The sequence below is a fragment of the Simochromis diagramma genome, unplaced genomic scaffold, assembly GCF_900408965.1.
Source record: "Simochromis diagramma unplaced genomic scaffold, fSimDia1.1 OVJJ01000618.1, whole genome shotgun sequence".
NCBI lineage: Eukaryota > Metazoa > Chordata > Actinopteri > Cichliformes > Cichlidae > Simochromis > Simochromis diagramma.
Genome location: NW_024387423.1, coordinates 2,407,652 through 2,433,451, shown reverse-complemented (window position 1 = coordinate 2,433,451; position 25,800 = coordinate 2,407,652). Strand labels below are relative to the sequence as shown.

Here is a 25,800-nt window from a genome sequence, read left to right as displayed (position 1 = left end):
GCCCCAAAATGTATTCTGTAACGTATTCCGTTACGTTACTCAATGACAGTAACGTATTCTGAATACTTTGGATTACTTAATATATTATCATGCTTTTTACACCAACGTGAATGTACTATTGCTGTGTGATTTATTACTATTACTGAAGGTCCGCGACTCCGAACTGTAGTAAAGGGACCTCTGACTAATACGGCGGGGTCCCTGTCGGCTCGTAGCCGAAAAATAGCTTTACTTTGTTGTGTGGGTCAACTTTTCTTGTGAGAGACAGAGAGAGGCGTTGAAAGGCTGCTCCAACGGAACTTATTGTTTTCGGAGGAAAACACGAACACGGTGTACAGTCGAGTCTTAATAGCTTACTTACAACTGGGCTCGTCAGGCACTCTTCTTGGCTGAAGTGGTTATTATTATATTTACATGCTTCCAGCTCCCGTTTTTCCTCGATGACAACTCGTACCTTTCCACTCCCCTTTTTCTCCCTCCTCGCGCTCACAGACCCATAACGTGTATGGCAGTCCATTCTCCCTGCAACACGGACTACACTGCCTATGATGCTACATTCTTTAGAGCTATGCTTGTAGCATTCTGCCTGTTAGCTTAGCACAACAACAACAACAACAACGAAAAGGCGCTCTCTCACCCAGGAAACACACAGTCGCAGAGAGAGAGAGAGAGTGTCGCCCTGTAACCATGGCAACCGTAACGCTGCCGCCTGGAACAACAGAACATAGCTGTCAAACAAAACCCAAACAGTCCTGACCCGCGACAATATGAAACAGGAAAGTACCGCAGTGTAATCCATTTATTTCAACAAAGTAACTGTATTCTGAATACCACCTGTTTAAACGGTAACTGTAATGGAATACAGTTACTCATATTTTGTATTTTAAATACGTAACGGCAGTACATGTATTCCGTTACTCCCCAACACTGTGTATATTTAATTGTGTTGTGGTTTGCAGTGTTTTGTGTTGTTTCACTTTAAATTTGTGTAAAAGGAAAACGCTGAAAATTTAAATAGTTAAAAGTTGAAATGTAAACAGTTGGTTTTTGTATTATATGATTTATTTATTACATTTTATGTGGAGTGAATAAATAAAAGTATATTTACGGTGGCCCCTAGAGACAAAGCATGTACGAACTCCAAAACACGTACAAACTCCGAAGCACGTACAAACTCCGAAGCACGTACAAACTCCAAAACACCTACAAACTCCGAAGCACGTACAAACTCCGAAGCACGTACAAACCCCGAAGCACGTACAAACTCCAAAACACGTAAAAACTCTGAAGCACTCAGCAGGCATTACACACACACACAGGCAGGAACAGAGGATCACCGGAGATAACTCCTTTCTTTATTTTTTTTTGTTTTCTTCTTCTTTTTCCAAATACCACAACCAGAACAACATACTCACTAGTGCCCCCTAGCGCTTCTGGTAAATGCATCTACAGAACAAATGCAATAATGTGTGGACACAACATCTCCCCCTTTGAACAAGGATTTCTTATGTGAACCTGACTTCATCATTTTGATGTATGTCACCTAATACACGTTTAACATATTTCACATTACTCAGTGACATTCACCTTCCCATAACAAAGTCTTGGGTCCAGCAAGGTGGGTTCCTCATCCTGGTGGGCCTAAGCCTACTATCAGACTCAGAGTTAGATGCTAGATCAGTTCCTGGTTTATGACAGTCCATTGTTGTGTCAGAATCAGTACCTGTGTTCAGCTCTGACAGAGCCGATAAGTGTGAGGTGTTCCAGGTCCGTCGGTCATCCAGCAAATAAGTAAATAAGTGTTTGGTCCTTTCCTTGTCATGACAGTCCTTGGTTTAGAAAACTTTAACTCGCCTTTCTTTACCTTCCATGGCTTCCTAACCCGTACCTTGTCACCAGGCTGAAAGTTGGATGGATTGGCGTGTCTGCGAGCATCAGTGTATTCTTGCATTTTCATTTGCTCATTCTTAACTATTTCACACATGGTATGCCTCTCTGTCTGAGGAACAGGCATATCCATTACCTGTAACTTTGTTCTCATTCGTCGTCCATGGAGCAGTTCTGAAGGGGAAACTCCAGTTGTTGAATGAGGGTTTGCTCTGTAGTCCATCAGGTAAGTTCTCAGGAACGATTTCCAGGGTTGTCCTTGAATCAAGGCAGTCTGTAGGCAGTCTTTTGAATCTCTCAACTTCCCCATTAGCTCTTGGGTAATACACTGAGGATCTCAGGTGTTGGATTCCCCTGCTTTTAAGGAAGTCAGCGAACTCAGCAGAGAGAAATTGAGAGCCATTGTCACTTATCAATGTCTTTGGATTCCCTTCACGAGAGAAAACTACAGAAAGGAACTGAATGATAGTAGCTGCATCAGCTCGGGAAGCAAAAGCTACTTCAGGCCACTTACTAAAGTAGTCTACTAATGTGATGGCAAATCTACAGTCAGAAGGGGCTATTTCAAAAGGGCCTATGATGTCCACAGACACCTTTCCCCAAGCAGCAGCTGGTAAAGGAATGGGTTGAAGTGGAGCATCATGGGTGATAGTGGACTTGTCATTCTGTCTGCACGTTGCACAGTTCTTTATCAGTGTCTCTATGTGACAATCCATTTTGGGCCACCAGTACAATTCCCTCAGGTGTTGTTTGGTACGTACAATGCCTTGGTGAGTTTCATGAGCTATATCAGCGAGTTTTTTCTGCAACGACTCAGGCACTAGCAATCGGTGTGTACCTCTGACGATGCACTCGTTCAAGACCGCGAGTTCATGGTGGATTGGGAAGTGCGGCTGTAAGTCAGGTTCCAGTGACATCTTCCTTGCAGGCCAGCCTTTCTGTATCTGCACACAGAGCTTTGTGAACATTGGACAGGCTTTGCACTCTGACTGGAAGTCATCCTCAGACACAGCACTCAGATCAGTGAGGATGGCTGCAACTGACTCCACATCCTCTGCACATGCCATGTCTGTCTCGGGAAGTGGGAGCCTAGAAAGATAGTCAGCAACATGGTTCAATGACCCAGTTCTATATTCCACTTCATAGTCAAACTCCAACAGGCGAGCTGACCATCTGGCTATGCGTAGACTGTTATTGCCTTTAGTAGTCAGCAGTGTTGTAAGTGCTCTGTGATCTGTTCGTAGGAGGAATTTTCTGCCCCAGAGCCATGTGCGCCATTTCTCAGCAGCCCAGACGCAAGCTAGGGGTTCCTGCTCAATGATTGAGTATTTCCTCTCTGCATCAGACAGGCTGCGAGATGCAAATGCAACAGTCTGTTCTGCATTATTACCGTGAAGTTGAGTCAAAACAGCACCTACACGGTAGTTTGAGGCATCTGTCGAGACTATGGTGGGCTTACTGGGGTCGAACATCACCAGGGCAGGGCTGTGCATGATTAACCGCTTGACTTGATCAAACGCTACCTGAGCTGCTTCGTTCCAGTGGAATGAACAGTCCTTACGCAGAAGAGCTCTCAGTCGTGTAATTTGGCACAAACTTGCTGTACCATGCACTCAAGCCAAGAAATGAGCGCAGGTTTGCAGGATCAGTAGGGGGCGGAGCATGCAGGATAGCAGTGACATGAGAGTCATCTGGCAGCAGACCTTCTGGACCGATCTTTTGACCAAGAAAGCTCAGAGTAGTTTGACGGAGTTGACATTTGTCAACATTGAGTTTCAGTCCTGCATTGTTGATTCTGTGTAACACAGCACGCAGATTGGCCTCATGTTCGGCTTCTGAAGTTCCGTATATGATGACATCATCAAGATAGCATTGCACCCCTATTCTGGCCACGTAGGATTTGTGTCATCATCTTTTGGAACACTGCAGGTGCTGAACTCAACCCATAGGGAACTCTGCAGTACTGGTACAGTCCTTCATGTGTAATGAAAGCAGTGAGCCCTCTACCCTCTTCATGTAGTTTCAGCTGATGGTAGGTGGATTTAAGATCCAGGGTGGGGAACATGACAGCCCCACGCAGCTCAGACAGTATGTCCTCTATCAGTGGCAAGGGATGACTGTCAACGACCACCGCTTTGTTAGGTTCTCTCAAATCAACGCACATGCGTATGCCACCAGTCTTCCTTCTAGTGACTACAATCGGGGAGACCCATTCAGATGCATCAATTTTCTCTATGATGCCATGTTCCTCAAGGTTCTTGAGTTCTGCGGAAACAGCATCACAGACTGTCAGGGGTAAGCGTCGAAGTTTCTGCTGTATTGGCTTCACTTCAGGTCGCACCTTCACTTTATGTACAAAGTCCTCTGCACATCCGAATGCAACTGGAGACTCACATTCCTGTTTGCATTGAGTGGGCAGAGCAGAGGTTTGCTGAAGTGTAGCACAGACCTTGGAACTCTCAAGGACTAATTGTCCCCCTTTTATGTGTAGCTGGAGGGCGGTCACCAAGTCCATGCCCAGTATGGGTGTTCCTGTTCTCACAATGTAGAGATCTGTGGAGGCACTCTTGCCATTGTAAGTAATGTCAGCTCTAAGACACCCTAATACATCCAGTTTCTCTTTTGAATATGTAATAAGCTGAACAGCTGGATTACTTAAATTAACTGAGCCAAAATTTGTGCTGTAAACATGTTCAGGCAGTATGGAAACACCAGACCCTGTGTCTACTAGTAGCTTAACAGTACATGCCTGTGCAGTATTTGGTACAGTGACAGTAACAGTGCACATCAGTTTAGCCAGATCACCACTGACACAATTGTCAACAATTAAAACACACATTTCAGGCACAGTCACTTCATTAACAGGCTTATGGGAAGATTTACACACTTTCGAAAAATGTCCGATTTTCCCACATGTATTACATTTGCAGTCTTTTGCGGGGCAGGATTTATCATTGGCTTTGTGATCAGCTGAACCACAACGGTAGCACGTCGGAGCTGTATCCGTTTTTTTAGCTGCTTTGTATTTTGGCTTGCGCATTTTCTTTTGTACTTGAACAGCGGCAACAGGCTTTGTTTCACCAACAGCAATGGCCTTTGTATCAGCTATCGCAGCCTCTGTATGCCTAGCAATTTACAAAGCTCTATCAAGCGTCAAATCCTCCTCCATTAGCAGTCTTTCAAGTATACGAGCATTATATGTCTTCTCTACAAGTTGATCCCGCAACATTTCATTCTCCATAGCCCCAATCGGATCGATACCAAAATATGCAGTATCGCACACCACTAGTGTTGAGCTTTTGTTACCTAGTGGCTACACCAGCCAGGAAGTACCAACGACCAGATTTGGTGTGTGGTAGTAACAGGTAAATTAACATTTTTTTTTTAAAATTATTTGAATATATATGAGTGCCTGTGTATAAATACACAAACAATACACATATGCTTTCAATTGTGTAATTTAAGTCATCTAGATAGCTCTGTTTTGGAAGTTCAGTTAACGCTAGAAATGTGCTTTGGAGTTTGTACATGCTTTGGAGTTTGTACGTGCTTTTTGGAGTTTGTACGTGCTTTGTCTCTAGGGGCCACCGTATATATTTATATATAAACATATATAAATAAAACCACAGGGTTTTTTTTTTTTACATTAGTAATTCCTTTTGTGCATAATTTTATATTGTTGTTAATAATAATAAGTTAATTAAACCAACAAAACAACCTGAAGAGCCGGTTGGGAGCCGAAAGAGCCGGCTCTTTTTAGTGAGTTGAGCCGAAAGAGCCGGTTCTCTAAAAAGAGCCGGAAATCCCATCACTACTACCCCCGCGACCCGGCCCCGGACAAGCAGAGGAGGATGGATGGATAGATGGATAGATGTTTCACTGTACATATTGCAGTTTGTGGCACTAACTTATGACTATTCCAGTAAATTTGACTTAATTGCACTTACCACTTAGAACTGCACGATAGCAGTGAAATGGTTGAATCAACACCAACGTGAATAACTCTGAAAAATTGCCTGCATTTGAACCAAGGTAGTACTCGCACTTGTTACTCAAAATTTTAAAACCCCACTGGTTTATAAACAGTGTTCAGTGTGAACAGTGTTTCTGGTGGCCAAAAGACAGTGACCCCCCTAATCTGGGGTGGTGCCTCTGGATTGGCAGACTGGGTTGGTGGTTCTCATCTTTAAGAAGGGGACCAGAGGGAGTGCTCCAACTATGGGTCCAAACTAGGGATCACGCTCCTAAGCTTCTAAGGAATATCTATGCTAAGGTGATAAAAAGGAGAGTTTATTTGTTAGTCAAACCTCAGATTCAGGAGGAACAATTACATTTTTTTGTCCTTGTCATAAAATGCAGGACAAGCTCTTCATCTTCTCAAGGATATACAAGTGTGCATGGAAGCTTGCTTATCTACATGTGTTTTATGTTTACTGTGTCCCTCAGTGTGTCCTGTAAGGGATGCTTTGGGACTATGGGGTGTTTGCCCATTGTCATGAGCCATTTAGCCCACGTACAACTGTTGCTAGAGCTTGGTCGGCAAAAAGTCAGAGTCCTTTCTGGTGTTGAGTTCCAAATGTGATTTTCTGATCACAGTCCTGTTAACAAGTTTTGGAAAACATTTTGTTCTGATTTATGAGCCAGAGTATGTATATCTGTCCATCCATTCACTTCCACTTACCCTTTTCAGGGTTGCAGGGGCGCTGGAGCCTATCCCAGCTGTCTTAGGGTGAGAGGCAGGGTACACCCTGGACAGGTCGCCAGTGTGTCGCAGGGCTAATAAGTAGACAGGGTCACATCGAAATCTTATTTGAAGAAACTAGCACCTTCCCTTTCTTTGAGAATCTACACAACCTTCCAGTCCCTCAGTGGCTGAAGAGCAATCTCTTCACAAGTCTAAGGAGCTTGGAAAGAAAAGCGTCTGGACTTCTTTAAGTTGCTTGAAGACATTCACCTCTCATCCGAGAAGCTTCTTCAGTTCTAAGGATCAAATGGTGGAGAGTCCCAGATTTAAACCCAGTGGGAGTATCCCCCCAAAAGAGGGACCCCCTGATGATCCTCTACCTAATCACATGAGCCAGGGTGTGAAAACGGGTGTGGGTCACAATCAGCCAGTGTTTCCTATCATGTGATTTCCTGAGGTCAGATGACCCAGAGTGTGAGTGGGCGTTAAGGCGTCTGGGAAGGGATCTCAAAACTGGATTACATGATTCACAAGATTCACTTACCTGATCCAGTTGAGTCAGTCCACTTGTCGGAAGAATAACATTTGGATTACTTACCCCATATCCTCACCCGCCTGTCCACGTGCCAATATCTCTCTATATTCCCAATGAATAAATCACTGGTCCTACTCAGAGCAGCTTCGCATCATATGACCCAATTCCATTCTTCATCCTTTAGCAGAACTGATGGAACAAATTCCTCCTTCCTAGTGCATCTAGCTCCTTTGTGTGAATTGTTTCCCAGACCACCACCTGTAACTATTATTCCTTGTGCAAAGCTTATCTGTAAAAATACCAGTTTAAGGTCATTGTAGTCTGTCTTGGGCCCTCCTTAAATGTAATCTCAAACTAACTGCCTTCACAGCACATGATGTCCTCATATTGATCTGCTCAGAGTTTCCACTCCAGCGTCCCCCTATATTTGTTTTTGGCATTCTTGATTGATGCCTTTCTTGAAATGTTCTCACCTCCTACTTTTTCCAGCCCTGAAGGCTCTCATCTTCCTGTTGAGGAGTGTTTTGATGTTCTTGGTTATCCTTTGTTTGCTTGGATAACACAGTCTCTGTTGGAATTATGGATTCAGTGCAGTGTATACAGTCCATGGTTAATTCTGTGATCCCATCAAAATCCTCTCCATGCGACTCACAGAGAGGTTTGTAGTCAGGCACCTCAAAACATTTCTGCATAGCCTCAAGAGGGTCCTCTGACTGTCACAGCCTGACTTTTGACTACAGGGGTGTGGCAGGGGTGAGGTTAACCATACTTTTATTTGAACTACCAAATAGGTGTAGGGGAAACGAGCTGTATGCATCCTTTATGTCTGTATACAGCAGATTTGTTGTTCTCTCCTCTCTGATGGTTTTCTGCCATGTGAGACAACTTTTTAGGAATTGTGATTTGAAAAAAAAAGTACTTAAAAGATCTCAGTAAAATAAATATAAAAATATCAAATGTATACATTTATTATTGGAATAATTACAATCTATATGTCCTCTTGAGCCATAGAAAATTAACTCACCAGCTAATTAATTATGTACACTTGTACACAGTATACCCATCTTCTGAAGGTTGCTTCCAGCAGGATAATGCACCAGAAAAGCTCAGCTCAAATCATCCCCATCCCCTGAAAGATCAAACCATCTCAAATACGTTTCTTGAACATGGCAGCCAGTTCACTGCAGCAACTGTGTGATGCTATCATGTCACTATGGACCAAAATCTCTGAGGAATGCTTCCAGCACCTTGTTGAATCTGTGCCAAAAGTTAAGGCAGGTCTGAAGGCAAATGGGGATCCAAACAAGTGCTTGCAAGGTTTACTTAACAATGTGTTCCGTGAGTGTCTTTACTAGTTCTAATGTTATATGTTAATTAAGTAAATGATTTCACTCCAGCTATCTAATTAAATCTGGTAAATTCAAGCTCAGGAAGGCAACCATTTGTCCCAGAAAAAAAGGTCAGTTTCAATGAAACCAAGATAACTGCAGCTGTTACTGTAACCACTAAAGCACCTAGTCCTTCAACTCAGCATTTTTTTGTGTATTTTACTTGACATTTTTTATTCATTTATGGATTTTACTACAACCGTTTCCAATGAAAACCCCCCAAATAAAGGCAATCATAGATCATAACTTTAGGCACCTTCACTTGTAATTTTCAGTAGTTTAGTTGTACAAGACGTTTGATTGTACTGATTTAGTTCACAGAAAGTATTCCTTTTTCTAATTTAATGTTTTGATTTTTATAAATACAGAGTAAACCTAGGACCTTCTTGATCCAAAGCAGCTGATGCACCACTGTGCTGTACTGGCTAACATGTGTAAAACTCAAGCTTTAGAGCACAGTGCACAGCGATGAAGCACTGTGGTGGGGTGTGGTTTGTGGCTCAGCTGCAGGGGAGGGTTGATGCAGTCAGTTCAGGAGCAGTGCCAGGGGAGGCTGGCTCGCACAGCTGCTAGCCATCATCTAATCATGCCTCTCCTTCACAGTGTAGGAGGCTGGGACTGAGGTTAGCGTGGAGAGAAGAGACCAAAACTGGCAAAAGAGAGACTGCAGCAGTGGACTAGAGCTGACCGGGTGTTATTGTACAAGTAGTAAATAGAGCAAAAACTGTGTGTAATAAAGAAAATGCGTATTGAATGATAAACACAAGTGTCCAAAGCACATAGCACCTTTTCCAGGTTCCTGGGGTTTATACCCGGGTTTTATAACATCTCTGCTTGTGTGAAAAAGCATGTAAGGGAGAGTAGGACTAGCACAGCACAGTGTAGTGCAGACAAAAAGAAGCAGTGTATAAAAGGAGGTAAAAAAGTTGGTTAGCTAGCCAAGCTAAAAGGTAACCGTTTTTGGCCAACGTGCGCTCCTTCTACAACAAGGTCGAGTTAATTCACCTGAGGCTGGGAGATGATGAACTGTGCTGTACTTTGGGCATGTCTACCCTGGCTAGAACAACAGGATGCCAGACTCCCATTCCACATCAACAGCCTGCTACTTTTTCCATGTGGACTAAAACCATCTGTCAGGGAAAACTAGAGGAGGAAATCTGTTTGTGTACATACACAAAGGTTGGTGCATAAACTGTGCTCTGGTAAACAGTCACTACACTTTTGACCATTAAATGCTGGTCGCTCTATCTGCCTCACAAGTCTACAGTGGTTTTTGTCATGACTGTTTACATCCCACTAGGTGCTAATGCTAACATGGCACTGAAGGAGCTGAACAGGAAAAACCTGATCGCTCCAAAATATGCATCGGGGCATTTTATGTCATAGCTGGAGACATTAATCAAGTAAATCTGATGAACATCCTGCCTACATTTTTAACAGCATGTCACCATAAAAACATGGGGAAACAGCACACTATACTGCTCTGCTAGTGGCGGGGGTTTCTTGAGTGCCAGGGTGGCCGGTTGCCTGTTCTCTCTGGGACTCTCACCCTTAGGCCATGGGGGCACCATCTGGCGCCTCCCTCCTTCTCATGCTACCGTTGCTATCGTCCCCATCCCCAGAAAGTCAGTGTCAAAAGCCGCTTCATAGATGATACCACTTCATGAGTGGTTATGTGGCCCTCACATGCCTGGAGAGTAACAACCTATATGTATGTCTGTGTAGGTTCTCAGTCATGTAAGTCATGGCAGTCTAAGGAGCTTGGAAATAATGCGACTTGATTTTTAAAAACTTCTCTTGAAGATGCTTCACCTCTTATCCAAGAAGCTTCTTCAGTTCCAAAACTAAATGGTGCAGAGTCCCAGGTACTTAATCCTTGTGGGGTTTGTCTCTTAAGAGGGTTGTTAACTCACTATTACTCATGTGCCTTATCACATGATCCAAAGTGTGAAAAAACCATGGGTCATTATCACCAGAGGTTTTGGGTGAAACCACTGTTAGACCTTGCATCACCCTATCATGTGACCTACTGAGGTCACCTGAGGCAAAATGTGAGAGGGTTGTGAGGCGCCTGCACTGTAGATGGCTGACAGTTGGTGCTGTAAGCCACCCCCTCTGTTCAATGACGATCTTTCACTGTGGATATAGAATGCCTCTTTTACTCCACTTTGAAACCATCTGTCTTTTTGGTCCAAAATGTGAACATTGGCATCATCAAAAGAGTGATGTTTGTCCTTTAGGTGCAGTTATACAGCTGAGTCTTGTCCTGTCAAAACTGCCCACCCTATGTTTTGCCATGCATTTATGGAGTTATATGTACAGTACATGCATATATGTTATATGAACTTACATGTACATCTGCTCTTCCTAGACTTTACTTCTGGCTTCAACACAATGATTCCACAGACTCTAGTGGAAAAACTCAAAGTGCTCGGTTTGAGGTTCTCCCTCTGCAATTGGGTTTCAGACTTCTTAACCAACAGGACATTGTCAGACTCAGAATCAGAAACAGAGTACTTTAATGATCCTTAAGGAAATTATGTGGTTATTTATGTTGCTCCAAGACAAAAAGGACAGTAACAGACTCACCTAAATTAAATAATACAATATACTACAAAGTTACAAAATATAAGAAATAGCTCTAATATAAACAAATAGCTCAATTATAAATATCCAGAATATTACAGAGATTACATAAATATGACTAACATTTTACTCCAAACTGTAAAACTTTATTTTCACAATAGAGGATGTGCAAAAGCGTGTAATTATTGCACTGTGTACTGTGCATTAGATGGAGGAGTTGTATGGGGAGATAGCCATAGGTTATGTCCCTGATTTTGTCATGGTCCTCCGTTTTGCCCTGGTGTGCTGTTTTCACTCCTCCCCACCAGGGCAGCGTCTGGTTTCCAGTCTCCATCTTGTTTTCCACACCCACACATTACTCACCTGCGACTCATCACCTCTTATTGTTCCAGCCAGTACTTAAGGCCTTGGTGGAGTGCTGTTTTTCACTGGATTTTTGTACTGTACTTGTTAGTGTAGCCCAGCTCTCTCCTGTGAATTTCCTCGTCTTCCATTGTGTTTCCTGGTTTTCTCCTAAAGGCCGTTTTGGTCTCTTTGTACAGATCTTCCTGGACCCCTGCCTGTTTCCCTTGGACCATGTTTATGTGAGTGAGAGTGAGTGGGACTGGACTCAGTGTGTTTTGAGTCACGGATGGTACGAAGAAGAGTGTGAACGTGTTACCCCTGCCCTGGACCTCTCCCTTGGAATCCCTGGAGCCCTCATCCCCTATCACTGTATATGTGTATATCATTCACCTGATATTGTTAAAAAAAAAAATCTCTCTTTGATTGCACAGCTCCGAGTCCTGCATTTGAGTCCTGCCTTAATCCAACGTGACAGAACAATCCAGCCACGATGGAGTCAGCAGACGACTCAGTATGTCGGGCCAGGCGTCACGAGGAGATGCTGCTCCACAGCAATAAGGAACTAACTGCTCTCACACAAGTCCTAGCTCAACGTACCCCACTGGTAAGCTCACCTCTGCCATCCTCCAACCCTTCTCCACCACTGGATTTTCAGACTGCTTCCGCGCCACCTGCCGCTCCGCCATTGAGGAGGGCTTTGATGTTCCTAGTCAGCCATGGTTTTTTATTTGGGTAATAATGAAGAGTTCAAGCTGGAACAACAGAGTCAGTGCAGAAGGTTATATAGTCACTGATACACTCAGTAAGCCCATTGATGTCCTGATGTCTGTAAAAATCCATGACATCTCCTACTCCATCATCCTCAGTACTGGTTTCCCTCAGGGATGTGTGCCGAGTTCCTTCTTGTTTATTCTATTGACATACACTAATCAGGCATAACATTATGACCTCTGAAAGATGAAGTGAATAACACTGATGCTCTCTTCATCGTGACACCTGTTAATGAGTGGGAGCAAGTGAGCATTTTGTCCTCAAAGTTTATGTGTGAGAAGCAGGAAAAATGGGCAAGTGCAAGGATTTGAGCAAGTCTGAAAAAGGGCTAAATTGTAAAGGCTAGATGACTGGGTTAGAGCTCTTGTAGGATGTTCCCCAGTCTGCAGTGGTCAGAATCTATCAAAAGTGGTCCAAGGAAGGAAAAGTGGTGAACCTGCAACAAGTTCATGGGCTGCCTTGGCTCACTGATGCATGTGGGTAGTGAAGCCTGGCCTGTGTGGTCTGACTCAACATAGGAGTTACTGTAGGTCAGACTGCCAAAAGAGTTAGGGCTGGTACTGAAAGCTATCAGCCTGCATCACCATAATGTTGTTCCAAGTTCAAAATCGCAAGTGACTAATCACATTGTAATGATGTCATAGTTTTTCTGCATGGGGAAAAAAAAACCCTGTCATTGTCTACTCAGGAAAAATCCAACAAAGGGGCAATTAGGGTCAGGATTAGGAATGGGGGTGAGAGTGAGTCAGTTTAGGGGCTATAGTTATGGTTATGAGTCCATGTCACAAAACTATGACATCACAACAATGAGAAATAAGTCTAAGCTATTGGTCACTTGCAATGTCAACCTGGACCAACATTAATTTTAATGATCAAGGAACAACAACACAGGAATATAAGATTGTGCTCAGGATGCCCATGCTGACCCTTATCCATTGCCTAAAAGAGCGGTCCCCAACCCCGGGCCGCGAGAGCTGAAGCTTGGGTATGAAATCTATGGTTTTCAGGGTTTTTATCGTTAACTCTGTTTCCCTGGGTGTTTTCCTGTGTATTATGAATAAATCTTTTTTTTTTTTTTATTGGACATCGGTGCTGGTTTTATTTTGTGTTTATCCACAATACCTTAAAGGCCGGTCCGTGAAAATATTGTTGAACATAAACCAGTCTGTGGCGCAAACAAGGTTGGGGACCGCTGGCCTAAAGCACTAACAATGAGCACCATGAAGAATGGAAGAAGGTAGCCTCGTCTTATTAATCACTTTTTAATTTTTTAATTTTTATTTATTTATTTTTTACATCACATGGTGTGTGGTGTGTGCTTTGCTTACTGTGGGACACCTGGGATCAGGATACATTGACACTGGTGGGGAATCTCGGTTTCTTCTATCCATGTGGATGTTACCTTGACACATACCACCTACCTAAGCATTGTTGCAGACCCTGTACATTATTTTATGGAAACTGTATTCCCTTATGGCTGTGGTTTCTTTTGCCAGGATAATGTGGCCTGCCACAAGGCAAAAATGGTTCAAGAATGGAGAGAACAAAAAGTCTAAGCTGTTGACTTGTCCTCTAAATTTCCCAGAATTCAATCCAATTAAGCATCTGTGAGATGTGCTGGAAAACAAGTCATCTATGGAGGCTCCAACTCACAATTTATGGTTCTTAAAGGATCTGCTCCTAATATTTTGCTGCCAGATACCAGAGCACACCTTCAGGGATCTAGTGAAGTCCATGCCTTGACAAGTCAAGGCTGTTTTGGCAACAAAGAAAGTTCCAAGACAATATTAAGCAGGTGGCCACCTGATGACTGCTAAATAAAACATCACATCAGTCATATTGTGAAATTTGCAGATGACACAGCAATTGTGGAATGCAGCACCAAAAATGATGATTGTGATCACAGACAGGAGATAAAGCAGCTGGAGATTTGGTGCAGGGATCTCTGCATCAATGTCAAGAAAACAAAGGAGAATCATTTCAGTAGCAGCATAACCTTCCCTCCACCTATGTACATTAGGGGAGAAGCTGTGGAAGTGGTCTGCAGCTTTTTGTATCGTGGTACACGCCCCACTAAAGACCTTAACATTTTCTGGTACACCATAACCTCTACTTTCTCAGGATAAAGCACAACTTGTGAACTACAATGTCAATTGAGGAACAGCTTCTTCCTGAGGGCCATTGAACTCTGTTGCCATCTCATTTCTGCTGCTCGCAGCCAAAGGGTAACAGACATGTGAATCCACTTGTCTTTGCACTATCCGCCACACACTGTTTTCTTAAACTTAAAAACAGCGGTTTTCTAATATACACTTCAACTGTAAATATCTCGGTATTCCTTATTTCTGTATATTTTGCTATTACTTTTGGTGGCTTTCACGAGCACTTGAGTGCAAAGTTCATTTCACCTCATGAAAATACGTGTGCTAGAATGACAAAATTGCCTCGATGCTAACTAATCTGACTTTAACTAGTTAAGGCTAGGTATCCAACACTGAACCCCAAGTTTCACAGCAGTAATATCACCAGTGTCTGTCTAATCTTCTGTAAAAAGAAAAAAAAAATTATACAGGGTAATCTTCTACTCTCTCTAAATGGATTGAAATATATAGCACTTTTATCCAGCACTCAAAGCACTTTTTTACTGGTGCAAGCACCATCCATAGAGACATAATTTACTCTTGTACACACACATGCAAACTCACATTAGGGGATATTTGGGGTGTATCTTACCTAAGGACACTTCAACATATGTGCAGAAGCTGGAGGATTAACCTCAGGCCTCCTCCAAATCCTGATCCACCATAAACAAGAACAATTTCAGAGGCCATATGCGAGAACTAAGGAACTAATGAGTAATGTAACAGGGTCCATCCTGATGTGATTGAAGAATAAAGGTATTACTACTTCTACTACAACCAAAAAAATCAGTTAGCAAATTACTTTAATAAAGTTGAACTATTTAAGTCTTCTAAAGCTGACTTCAACATGTATTTGACACCAGAAAAAGGCAAGTCCATTTTATTTTATCTGAAAAAACAGCCCCCCCCATGTATTTCTTTGTCGACTGTGTGAAAACGGTCATCATCTTGAGTTCTCAAATTGATAATGGTCTTCATTAAAAAGAAAAAAAAAAAAAAGTAAGAACATGTACAAATTTTGGAAAAACTATCATTTTAATTTTGGTTGGTGAATTCCTCCAATCAGCTGTTCCTGTTAAATTAATCATTTTCCTGACAAGCTAAAAAATTTCACAGCTTCTATTCTGTTAGTTTTTCCCCAGAGTAAATAAATACACAAAGACACAGATAGCTTTCCTCACTGACTTTACTTAAATGCATGAACTCAAATTTCTCAAAAGTAACATCAGTTTGTGGAAAGAAAATTCAATCAGAATATCTTTTGAGTGTACAAGATATTTTTCTTTATCAAAAAGCACCCTTTGACAATCAAAGGAAAAGAAACTAAAAATTACAAATTATATATATAGATATATATTTTTTACATGAACGGTCATACCATACAAAATATCAATGGATTAAAATGACCAGTGTAAAGTCTACTTTACATACCGACAAAAAAACAAAAAACAAAAAAACTGTTTAAAACTATTTCAAAATATATGCCGAACAAACAAACAAAAATATATGATCAGAAATCTACGTCTTAATCCAAGACATTATTCTGTCATGCCTTTTCTGTTTAAACAGAATATTAAACTTCTTTTGACAATTTTACAAATACTGTCAAAAAACTATGTTACTTATTTATTGTATACAAATCCCAACATCAGAACTAAAAGTATATACAAAGGGAATAAAAACCCAGGAGAAGATCCATCACAGAAAATCTCAGTCTCATATCTCTCCAAGTGCTTTCCAATTACGCACAAGAGGAAACAAATAAGGAGTAATTTTAATTATCAATTACAAGTGGAGATTTACTGTTAGATGTAAGGCATGAAGAGGGTTTGAAGACACCTTAACTTCCCTTGAATACCTGTAACAAAAGTATGTGGTATTTAGGAACCATTACTCAGTGGACCCCGCATGAGTTTGTTGATGTTCCTCCAGCAGGTGAGGAAAAGCAAAGGCTTTGTCACATTCTGTGCATTCATACACAACCTCACCAACATGACTTTCTTGGTGCTGTTTAAGAAGAGACCACTGGCTAAATGACTTGTAGCACATGTCACATCGGTACTCTCCAACGTCTTTTTCAGCGTGCTTTCTCATATGCAGAGACAGCTCTTGGGCTGTAGTGAATTTGCATTCGCACTGGGAACATTTGAACTTATTCTCAGCCTGAGTTTCGTTTTGGGCTTTCTGACGATGCCTGCGCTCGTGCTCTTTCAGGTATCGCTTCCTGGCAAATGTTTTTCCACAAAGCTCACATGTGAATGGCTTCTCATTTGGATGTTCTTTATTTTGATGCTCCAAAAGGACATTTTTAGAGGTGAACCGCATTGAGCAGACAAGGCAGTTGTACAGGTCGTCTCCCGTAACATCTACCTCTTCCTCCTCCTCGTCCTCTCCTGCTGCTTGAAAATATGATGGGCTGGATTTTTTAGAGGATGGATTTGAGCATTCTGTTTTTGTTGCCTGCTGTTGCCCGGAACACTTATGCTGGCGGAAAGCAGCTTCTCCCAAAAAGCCCTGCTCACACTCTGTGCATTCATATTCAGCAGCTGAGGTCAGCTTATACTGCTCGTGTTCCTTAAGCTTGCTTCCAGAGGCAAATTTAATTTTTTCAATTGTACCATCAGGATGCGTTGGGAAATGATGAAACAGATCCATGGCACATGGAAAACACTGGCTGCAAACTGGACACTTAAAAACATGTGATGGTTCACCATCTTCATCATCAAGTTCTTGTTTAATTTCTGCTACAATGCCAATATGGCTCTTAAGATGGGTCAAGAAGAGCTGAGAGGAAGCAAAGCTACTGTTGCATTGATTACAAGAATATATACGATTGGACTGTAACTGTTGATGGGTATTCCTGTGCTTTTTCAGGTGAGATGCATGAAGAAAATGTTTATTGCATTCAGTGCAAGAGTATGGTCGCTCTTTAGCTTCCATGCAGCCATGCTCTGAGAGCTCCTCTGGATCTCTGAAGCGCTCGCTACAAACACCACAGCGGTATTTAAGCTCTGAGGTGAATACAAATGAGCTTTCAGAGCGTGAGGCAGGTTGTTCACGTTCTCCCCTTGACACTGAAGGTGAAGGATGGTCACTTGATGTGGAATGGGTTTTCCAGTGTTCAGCTCTGCTACTCTTGGACAGAAACACACGATTGCAAATATCACATGGAAAATTCTCTTCACGGTGGGTCGACATATGCTCTGCTAGCTGCAAAGGTCCATTGAAAAATAGGTGACACTTGGAACAACGATGTGAGCGACTTTTACCATGACTGTGCTTGTGGTTACGCAGAGCAAAGAGAGACATGAACCCTCTGCCACATGTTTGACACTGAAATTCAGACTTGTGCATTCGATGATGCTGCTGCAGCTGAGATGCCTGGAAAAAGCATTTACCGCATTGTTCACATTCATGCGGCTTTTCACCCAGGTGACAGAGCTGGTGATCCTCAAGGCTTTCTGACGTTGGGAAGGTCTTTCCGCACACGTGGCACGGGAAGTATGGTGCGGAGTCTGAGTCACTGTCTTCGCTGCCGTTATTTTCATCCTCCTCGCTGTCACCAGCTGTGCTCACTTGGCTGCTTGAGTGCTGTTCGCTGCTGCTCTTTTCCCTCACAGCAGCCTTGATATCCTTATACTGTTTTGGATGCCAGTTTCTGTAGTGTCTTGCTAGTGATTTTTTTACTGCATACGATTTGCTGCAGAATCGACAACTAAATACATCATCTTCATGATCCTCCCTATAATGGCTGCATAAAGATGGTCTTGTCCAAAACCGCTGATTACACAGTTTGCAAGCATATGGCCTGCTTAGATCGTGACACGTTCTGTGGGCTTCAAGATCAGACCTGGTATAGAACAGCTTGGAGCAGTCGAAGCAAGGGAATTTCTGATCGCCTGTGTGCATCCTCATGTGTTTTTCCAGATTTCCTTGACTAGTGCACACCCGCCCACACTTAGGACATGTATTGCGCTTTTTCTCTTGTTCCTGTCTTCCATGGTCTTCGAGGTGACTGATGAGCACTAAGCCATCTGTGAAGCTCATTTCACATTCTGAACATTGATACTGCACGGCTTTCTTCTCTTTACTTGAGCTGCTTTGCACCTCATTTCCTTCTGAATTTTTTGTTGATTCGTCCATTAAATCATCGTTGCGGAAAAGCCCAGTACTAGTCATTGTAGAGCCGCCTCCAAACGCAAGAGCAGAGTGATTAAGAGCAAAATCAAAATTTGCTTTTAAAGGTGTCTCCAACTGCTGGTTTGGAATACGTCCATTTCTACACTTCCTGTAGTGGTTTCGGAGGAGACTTTTATTCCAGAAGCCCTTATTGCAGGACTTGCAGTTAAAAGGATGGCCCACTGCATGTGTACGGAGATGACCGGTTAGTCCCGCTTTGTTTGCAAAGAACATATTACATTGTTGGCAAAAAAACTGCTTGGAGGGCTCCATATTAATAGCGGTATTAAGACTTTGTGTTAAATTGTCACTAAGTCTTTCATCACAACTCTCATCCACAGGCTCTTCTTTGATGCCTGACAGAAGCTGCTGTAGGGGGGCAGTTGACACTGGATGAGTCATTGTTTCCAGCTTGTGCGTGCTCAAAAAATGCTCTTGGAGCTGTGAAAAAAGCAGAAATCGGGAGCTGCAGTATGCACAAGAAAAGCCTTTTGGTGGGTCATGAGTGGCTGACTGCTGGCTTTGGAAAACTGGTGATGAGCTTGTTGTTAAACCACAACCTTTCTTGTGATTTTCAAGCTTGCTTGCAGGGAAAAAGCCACCACATAGGTCACAGAGAACTGTACTTGTCTGGTGTTTCTTGGGGCACTTTGGAAAATGACGCTGGACATAATCCTTCCTTATAAATCTCTCACCACAATAATCACATGAATATGGCTTCTCTCCTGTGTGCAGGCGGGTGTGAACACCTAACTGCCAGCTGTTTCCAAAAACACGGGGGCAATAGCTACAAACATACTTGTACTTCTTGTTAAAGCAAGGCTGGATCCTCTTCAGCATTTGGCTTCTGATCCCATCAAGAGATCCTGGCATGTTTTCTGCTGGAGGACAGGTTCCCTGCAGTAAAGCAGCCGCTGTTTCCCTCAAGACCTTTCTGCACCTTCTCATCTTTTTGTGCTTTTTCAGAGATTTTTCATGAGCGAATGAGGAGCCGCAGCGTGTGCACTTGAATAACTTTGTGGCATGGAACATGGTGAAATGTCGGGAAAGTTTAGACTGAGTTGTGTAGCTTCTAGAACAGACCTTACACTCAAACATCTCCTGCTTTTTAGCACTCTCAATGCCAAACTTATTTTGCCAACCTTTGCCAACATCTTCTAAACTGATTTTGGGAATACGGACCTCCAACCTTGTTTTTTTACCTTTGCAGCGAGTCTGATGTACTTTCAGATGATCGTACCTTGAAAAGCAGCTATCACAGGCCTTACAGCGATATGGTTTTACTTCATTGTGTGTCAGAATGTGACGTCTCAGGTACCTTGGTTTCATGAAAGTCTTGGTGCAGAATTTGCACTTGTACTCCGTTTCACCATGTGCATTGGGCTTTGGTTCTGCCTCTATGGCAGAAGGAATGTTGGGAGGTTTCGTTGCAGCAGTGCTTTTGAGTTTTGATAGCGCATCTTTGTTAACACCGTCACAGAAAGCTTCATGCTGCAAACATAATGTCTTTGATCTGTATCTCTGACCACAGTGCATACACGCATATGGTTGCACACCAGTATGTGAGACCAGATGTCTCAAGAATAATGACCTGAACCTGAACCTCCGGGTACAGTAGGGGCATTTAAACTGAAGCAGAGTGGTTGCATTGGGCTGTGTAGACATTTTAGGAGTATCCTGGTTTGTTGGTAGACTGCTTTTATTATAGTTGGTGTCATGAGATAAGCCAGTGCTCAGCTCTGTTGTCTCTTCACAGTTCCTCTGATGTTGTTTCATTTTATTAGGTCCATAGTACTGCCCACATCTTGAGCATGGATGCACAGAATTTATCTTGTGGGCATGCTGATGATTTTTCCAACGGTCTTTCTTAGAAAATTTCCGTGGACAATAGGGACACGGATATAGTGTTTTTGTCTTTGTTTCAGACTCGAGAGTTCGGGTTTCAGGAGGGGAACACTTCTGACTGTGAATTTTAAGGCATATGTTACGGTAAAACTGTTTTCCACAATTGGCGCAAGAGAAGGGTTTGTCCCCAGTGTGTTTGATCATATGGCGCAATAAATAGCGGCGATTGCTAAAATTTCGTTTGCAAAATGGACACTGGTTTGAAGAAGACCCTGATATATGGGTGAGACAATGTTTTCTTAGAACTTGGGCATCATCAAATACTTCTTTACATAAGGAACACTGTATTTGCTTTGGTTCATCCTCTTCTTCCACAGATTCCAAGGTTTGCTGATGATTTGATTCTGTTCCCTCTTCAAGTCTAAGTGCCCTGTTTTCTCTATTTTTGTGGGTTTTTAGATGTCTGAGGAGATGTGCGGGATGCTGAAACTGCATAGTACAGTCTGGACATTGAAGCGTTCCCCTCCTTAGATGTGAACTTCTGTGCTGGATCAGTTCTCCAATAGTCGGTAGAATCTTTTTGCAGACAGTGCACTGTATCCTCCTCTGGTGAATAATTTTGTGAGCAATCAGATGGGACCGCTTCTTGAATCCCTTTCCACATTCCAGACAGCGGTATGGTCTCTCACCACGGTGATTGCGTTCATGCTTCTTTAGTGACTGTGAAGAGCTGAAATATTTACCACAGAAGCGACAATTGAGATTGCTCTTTGCTTCAGCTGAGTTCAAGTTTTCCTTTCCATCTTCATTCTGTGTACCATTTAAAGTTTCAGGATTACTCTTGGTGGAGAAAATGGAATTCCGGTACCTGATAATTTTCCCAGTGAGTTTAAACAACTCGTGTTTCTTCATATGTCTGTACTTTCCAGAAGCGTAACAAAAAACTGCAGGACAGAGGTTGCATTTGTATCGTGGCACAGACCTGGAGGTTGTCAATGCTGATGGTGGTTGTTTTTTCTTCTCCTTTTCCCTTGTTTGCATTTTCTGCTCTTTTTCAACCGTTTGTGTTTTTTGCTCTCTTTCCACCGTTTCTTTCTCAACCTTTGTCCTTTCTTTTGCTTTCTCTTTTGCTAGTTGATTAAGAAATTCTCTGAGGCAGCTTGTTTTAATATGCCTATATCGATTGGATGTCATAGTGAACATAGTGTGGCACAAAGGACATCGATATTTACCAGCAATTTTTTCCTTGCCACCGTATATCGCATCTCGAACACAGTCACGCAAATGTCGCGCTCGATTGTAAGAGTACTTAAAAAGCCGTGGGCATAGAGGACATTTATATTTTCCTATTATGTCATTCTCCACTTCTTGAGTTTTCTCCTGCTTTTCATCACTCTCACTGACTGCTGTGGTACTCTGGTTTAACGACACTACTGTACCCTTTCCATGGTGTACTTTATAGAGATGCTTTTTAACCTTTTCTGCAGTAGGGAAGGTTTTACCACATAATCCACACAGATTTGTCTGGGAGATGTCGAAAAGCTTAACAAAACATTTTGGCATATCTATGTTACTTTGCACCCCATCCTTTTGTTTTGGTGTGTCAGTTTGTCTGACAGCCACATCAGGATTTTTAGCTGGGAGGTTGGACTGCTTGCATCTACCAGGTACACGCTTGTGTCTTTGCAGGCTCCCGCCTTGTGCAAAATAAGAGCCACAGTCATTACACCTAAATGGTGTTTTCCCAGTGTGAGTCCGCATGTGCTTGATATAATGCATTACTTTTGAAAATGTCAGTCTGCACCTATTGCACCTATGGTTGCCTTGGCGATTTCCCTTTTTCTGTGGGCTAGGATCTGAAGGACGCTGAGACCCGTCTTTAACGTCACCACACAAATGTTTCCCAGCTTGTTCATTTTTCACCAAATAGAGACTGCAACTTTTGCAAAAGTCAAAATTGTTCACTGAATGGCAACAATGGTAGTGTTCAATTGATTGATCGGTGCTATAAGTTGTGTGTTTGCAATCTGCACAGTAATACGAGTCACTTGTTCCATTTTCTGACTCCAAACTCTTCAATATTACAACAGGTTGCAGCATTTTCCTCATTTCAGCTGCAGATTTTAGTTGCGGAGCTTGTCCTCCTGAATGGTCCATGTTCTTCCCATCAGTTTCAGTAACAAATGCTTCTTTATACTGTGATTCATTAGTGTCACATGAGGAGTCATCTCTGGACAGAGGTTCACCATACAGCATGTCTGGCTGTTCCTCTGTAGAGATGTCCATGTCTTCAAATGAGTCTCTAGCATTTTCAGACCAATCCTCCCCAAGACCCAGAGGTTCTTGGCCAACTGGACTTTCACGTAGTGATTGCTGCTGATCAAGAGAACAGGTTGTCTTTGCGTTCACTTCTGAACTTGCCCAGTCTGAAAAATTTGTGTTGGAGCTTGAGGGTTTTGATTGAAAGCAGGATTCTAAACTATTAGGACTTTGCTTGTTGCAGTCACTTGTCACCACATGGCTATTAGATTCATAATCTGTGGAAGAGGTTGCTCTTGCCTTATCAGCGGGACTTATACATTCATTTTCTACACAGCCATGTGTGTCTGTGTTGGAGCTTTCTTTCAGTGGGGAAGAGTCTGGATTAGCAGCAACACTTTGCTTGTTCTCGTCACTAGTGTCAATGGAAATACCGTCACCGGTTACAGTGGTGTTGCCACAATTTTGATCTGGAGAAGAGGTTTTGATTTCCATTTTTTTAGAGGGACACGTGTCTGTGCTTAAACAGGATTGTGAAATACTAGGAACACTTTGCTTGTTCTTGTCAGTATTATTAACAGAAAGACTGTCACTAGTGATGTTGGGACAATTACAATCTACATCTGGAGGGGAGGTTGGACTTTCGTTGCTTCCTTCTAGAGGAGGATGTGTGTCTGTGTTTAAGTACTCTAACTGAAGGGAGGATTCTGGATTAGCAGCAACGCTTCCCTTGTTCTTGCCAACAGCATCAACAAAGGGACTTTTACAGGTTGCACTAGGGCTGCTACAGTCTTGATCTAGAGGGGAGGTAGGGTTTTTCTTCTCAGATTGACTTTTGAATTCCATTTCTACAGAGGTTTGCACATCTGTGTTTAAGCTCTTTTGTTTAAAAGGAGATTCTGAATGGCTGAGATTCTTGTTGCTAGTATCAACAGTGACACTGGATCCACTACAGTCTTGATCTGGAGAGGAGACCGAGGTTGTTTCTAGCGAAGTTTTAAATGTCCTTTCTTGACAAGAATGTGTATCTGTGTTTAAGCTCTCTGGCTCCAAACAGGATTCTGAATGATGATCAACACCTTGCCTGTCCTTGTCAGTGATGTCAATAGAAAGACTGTCTCTGGTGATATTGAGATCACTATGATCTTGATCTGGAAGAGAGGTTGGGTTTTTCTTTTCCGATTGACTAGTGTCTTCCATTTCTAGAGAGGGATGTGTATCCGTACCAGGCGTCTGCAGTTGCAAGGAGGAATCTGGATGAGTGGCAACACTGTCTTTGTTCAAGTCATTAGTATTTGTAGAAAGACCTTCATTACTGGCAGAGAGATGACTGCAATTTGAATCTGAAGAAAAAGTCATATTTGTCTTCTCTGCTGCACTTGAAAGTTCTGTGTCTACATGGGCATTTGCACCTTGGCTCAAGCTGTTCAACTTTAAACAGGATCCTACATGAACGCCTGCACCTTGCTTGTTCTCATCTTTAGTGTCCATACATAAATAGTCTTTAGTGTCAGTTCGGCCACTACATTCTGGATCAGGAGAAATCTCAACGTTTGACTTTTCTCCTGCAATTGCTTGTACTTCATCTACATTGAGATGTATGTTGTTGCTGCAGCTTTTAAGTATCAAACTTGGTTCTGAAAGCCCTGAAATACTGACATCGCTCAACAGATCTTCACTGTGCTCATCAAGGTTTCTAAAAACTTCACCAGCCACACTTTCATCAGACTTTTGTGTAGATAATAAGTTAGATTTAACATCATGACTGGTCCTTGTGCATTTCCACAGTTGTTGTGTAGAAGCATTAGAATTGGATGCCTTGGAGGATTTAATGGCATCTGTCTGAATTTCTTTCTTCTGGCAGTCAGAATCCTTATTTTCAAGTTGACCTCTGTTGGATTTGGGAATTTGGGATTTATGTTCATCTGAAATCTTGTTTTCAAGTAAATCTGATTCTCTCGTTTCCCCTTCAAAGACCTCATCATTGTTTTGCACATCTTGACCCATATTTCCATTTTGACCATCTGCTGAGTTTGGATGATTAAGTCCTGCCTTTTCTTGGTTCAACAGTTCTTTCATGTCCTTTTGTGAGCCATTTTCATTTATGGGAACTTGATCATATTTTAACATACTTATGATATTTGGAGAAGCTGAAGTAATTTGCTTTTCCTCACTGTTATCTGGATACTCATCTATTCCATGACCAAAGTTTTCATGACCACTTATCAAGAGGTCTGAATGAGTATGTGCAAGATCTCCCTCCACATCTTTCCTTTGTTTTTCATCTTGGAAACCACCATATTCACTTATTTCAAGCTCAGTTTTGCTCTTGGTAGTTGTCTTCATGTAGGAGGTAGTAGAGGACTGATGATGTCCTGTGTATGATGTAACTGTTTTCTCTAATTTTTCCAAACTGTCCTCTGGAGACTGAACTATGTTTTGTCGTGCCTTCAAATTTGACGATAAAAGTACATCAGTCTCCGACATATCTGAACACAAACTCTCAGTCGGAAAAGTCATATTATCCGTATGAGTAAAAAACCATGATGATGAGCCTTGTTTTTCGGAACCATCAGTTTTAGGATTTGAATAGGACTTACTTGCCATGAATTTACAAGGTGGTCTTGTTTCACCAGCGTCTGCATCAGAGCAGCTACTGACATCTGAGTAGTTCTCAAGAAATGATGTACTTGGCATTTCATAATCTTCCTTAAGTCCTTGAAAGTCTGTTCCAAAAGATGATGGAAAAGAGTCAGATGTTTGCAATCCGTCTGCAGCAAAATCCGGGATATTACCATTTTCACATCGTTGCAAGTAATCCTTTCCCATTTGTTCTCCATCAGCTTGCCATTGTGTTTCACCACAGTACCTTTGATAAACATAATCTGACCTGGAATTCACAACACTGGGGTCTGAGCAATAGTTTGTGTTAAAGTCCGAGTTAAAGACAGGGGCTTCATGTGAAGCACCAGCGCTGGCAAAGCCATGATGTCCAGTGAAGTCCTCAATATGATGGGAAAGGCACCCATCTGACTCAGATGTCCTTCTCAAAGTCCCTGGATCTGATGGTAGAGGTGGGGGATTATGGAAATATGAATCCCACCCATGCGCCATCCTCAATACGGAGTAGTAACTAAGGCTTACTGTAGCCTGAAAACACAGATAAACAAAGAATGAATA

At 42.3% G+C, this 25,800-nt stretch overlaps 1 protein-coding gene and 1 long non-coding RNA gene across 4 annotated transcripts in view; one reads left to right on the top strand and one right to left on the bottom strand.

Moving 5' to 3' along the window:
* Nucleotides 1-11,519: 11,519 nt before the first annotated feature.
* On the top strand, nt 11,520-15,373 carry LOC120722331. Its single transcript, XR_005693407.1, has 2 exons — nt 11,520-11,664; nt 11,857-15,373. It is a non-coding gene; the product is annotated as an uncharacterized LOC120722331 (long non-coding RNA).
* LOC120722330 (zinc finger protein 208-like) overlaps nt 13,285-25,800 on the bottom strand; it is a 48,193-nt gene continuing 35,677 nt past the window's right edge. For 2 of the 3 annotated variants that reach the window (XM_040013306.1, XM_040013305.1), the window contains exon 4: nt 13,285-25,770. In XM_040013306.1, the coding sequence (XP_039869240.1) occupies nt 16,228-25,734 (9,507 nt within the window). In that variant the 5' untranslated portion in view covers nt 25,735-25,770 and the 3' untranslated portion in view covers nt 13,285-16,227. The remainder of the gene's footprint in view (nt 25,771-25,800) is intronic. The other variant, XM_040013307.1, reaches the window with a different exon arrangement.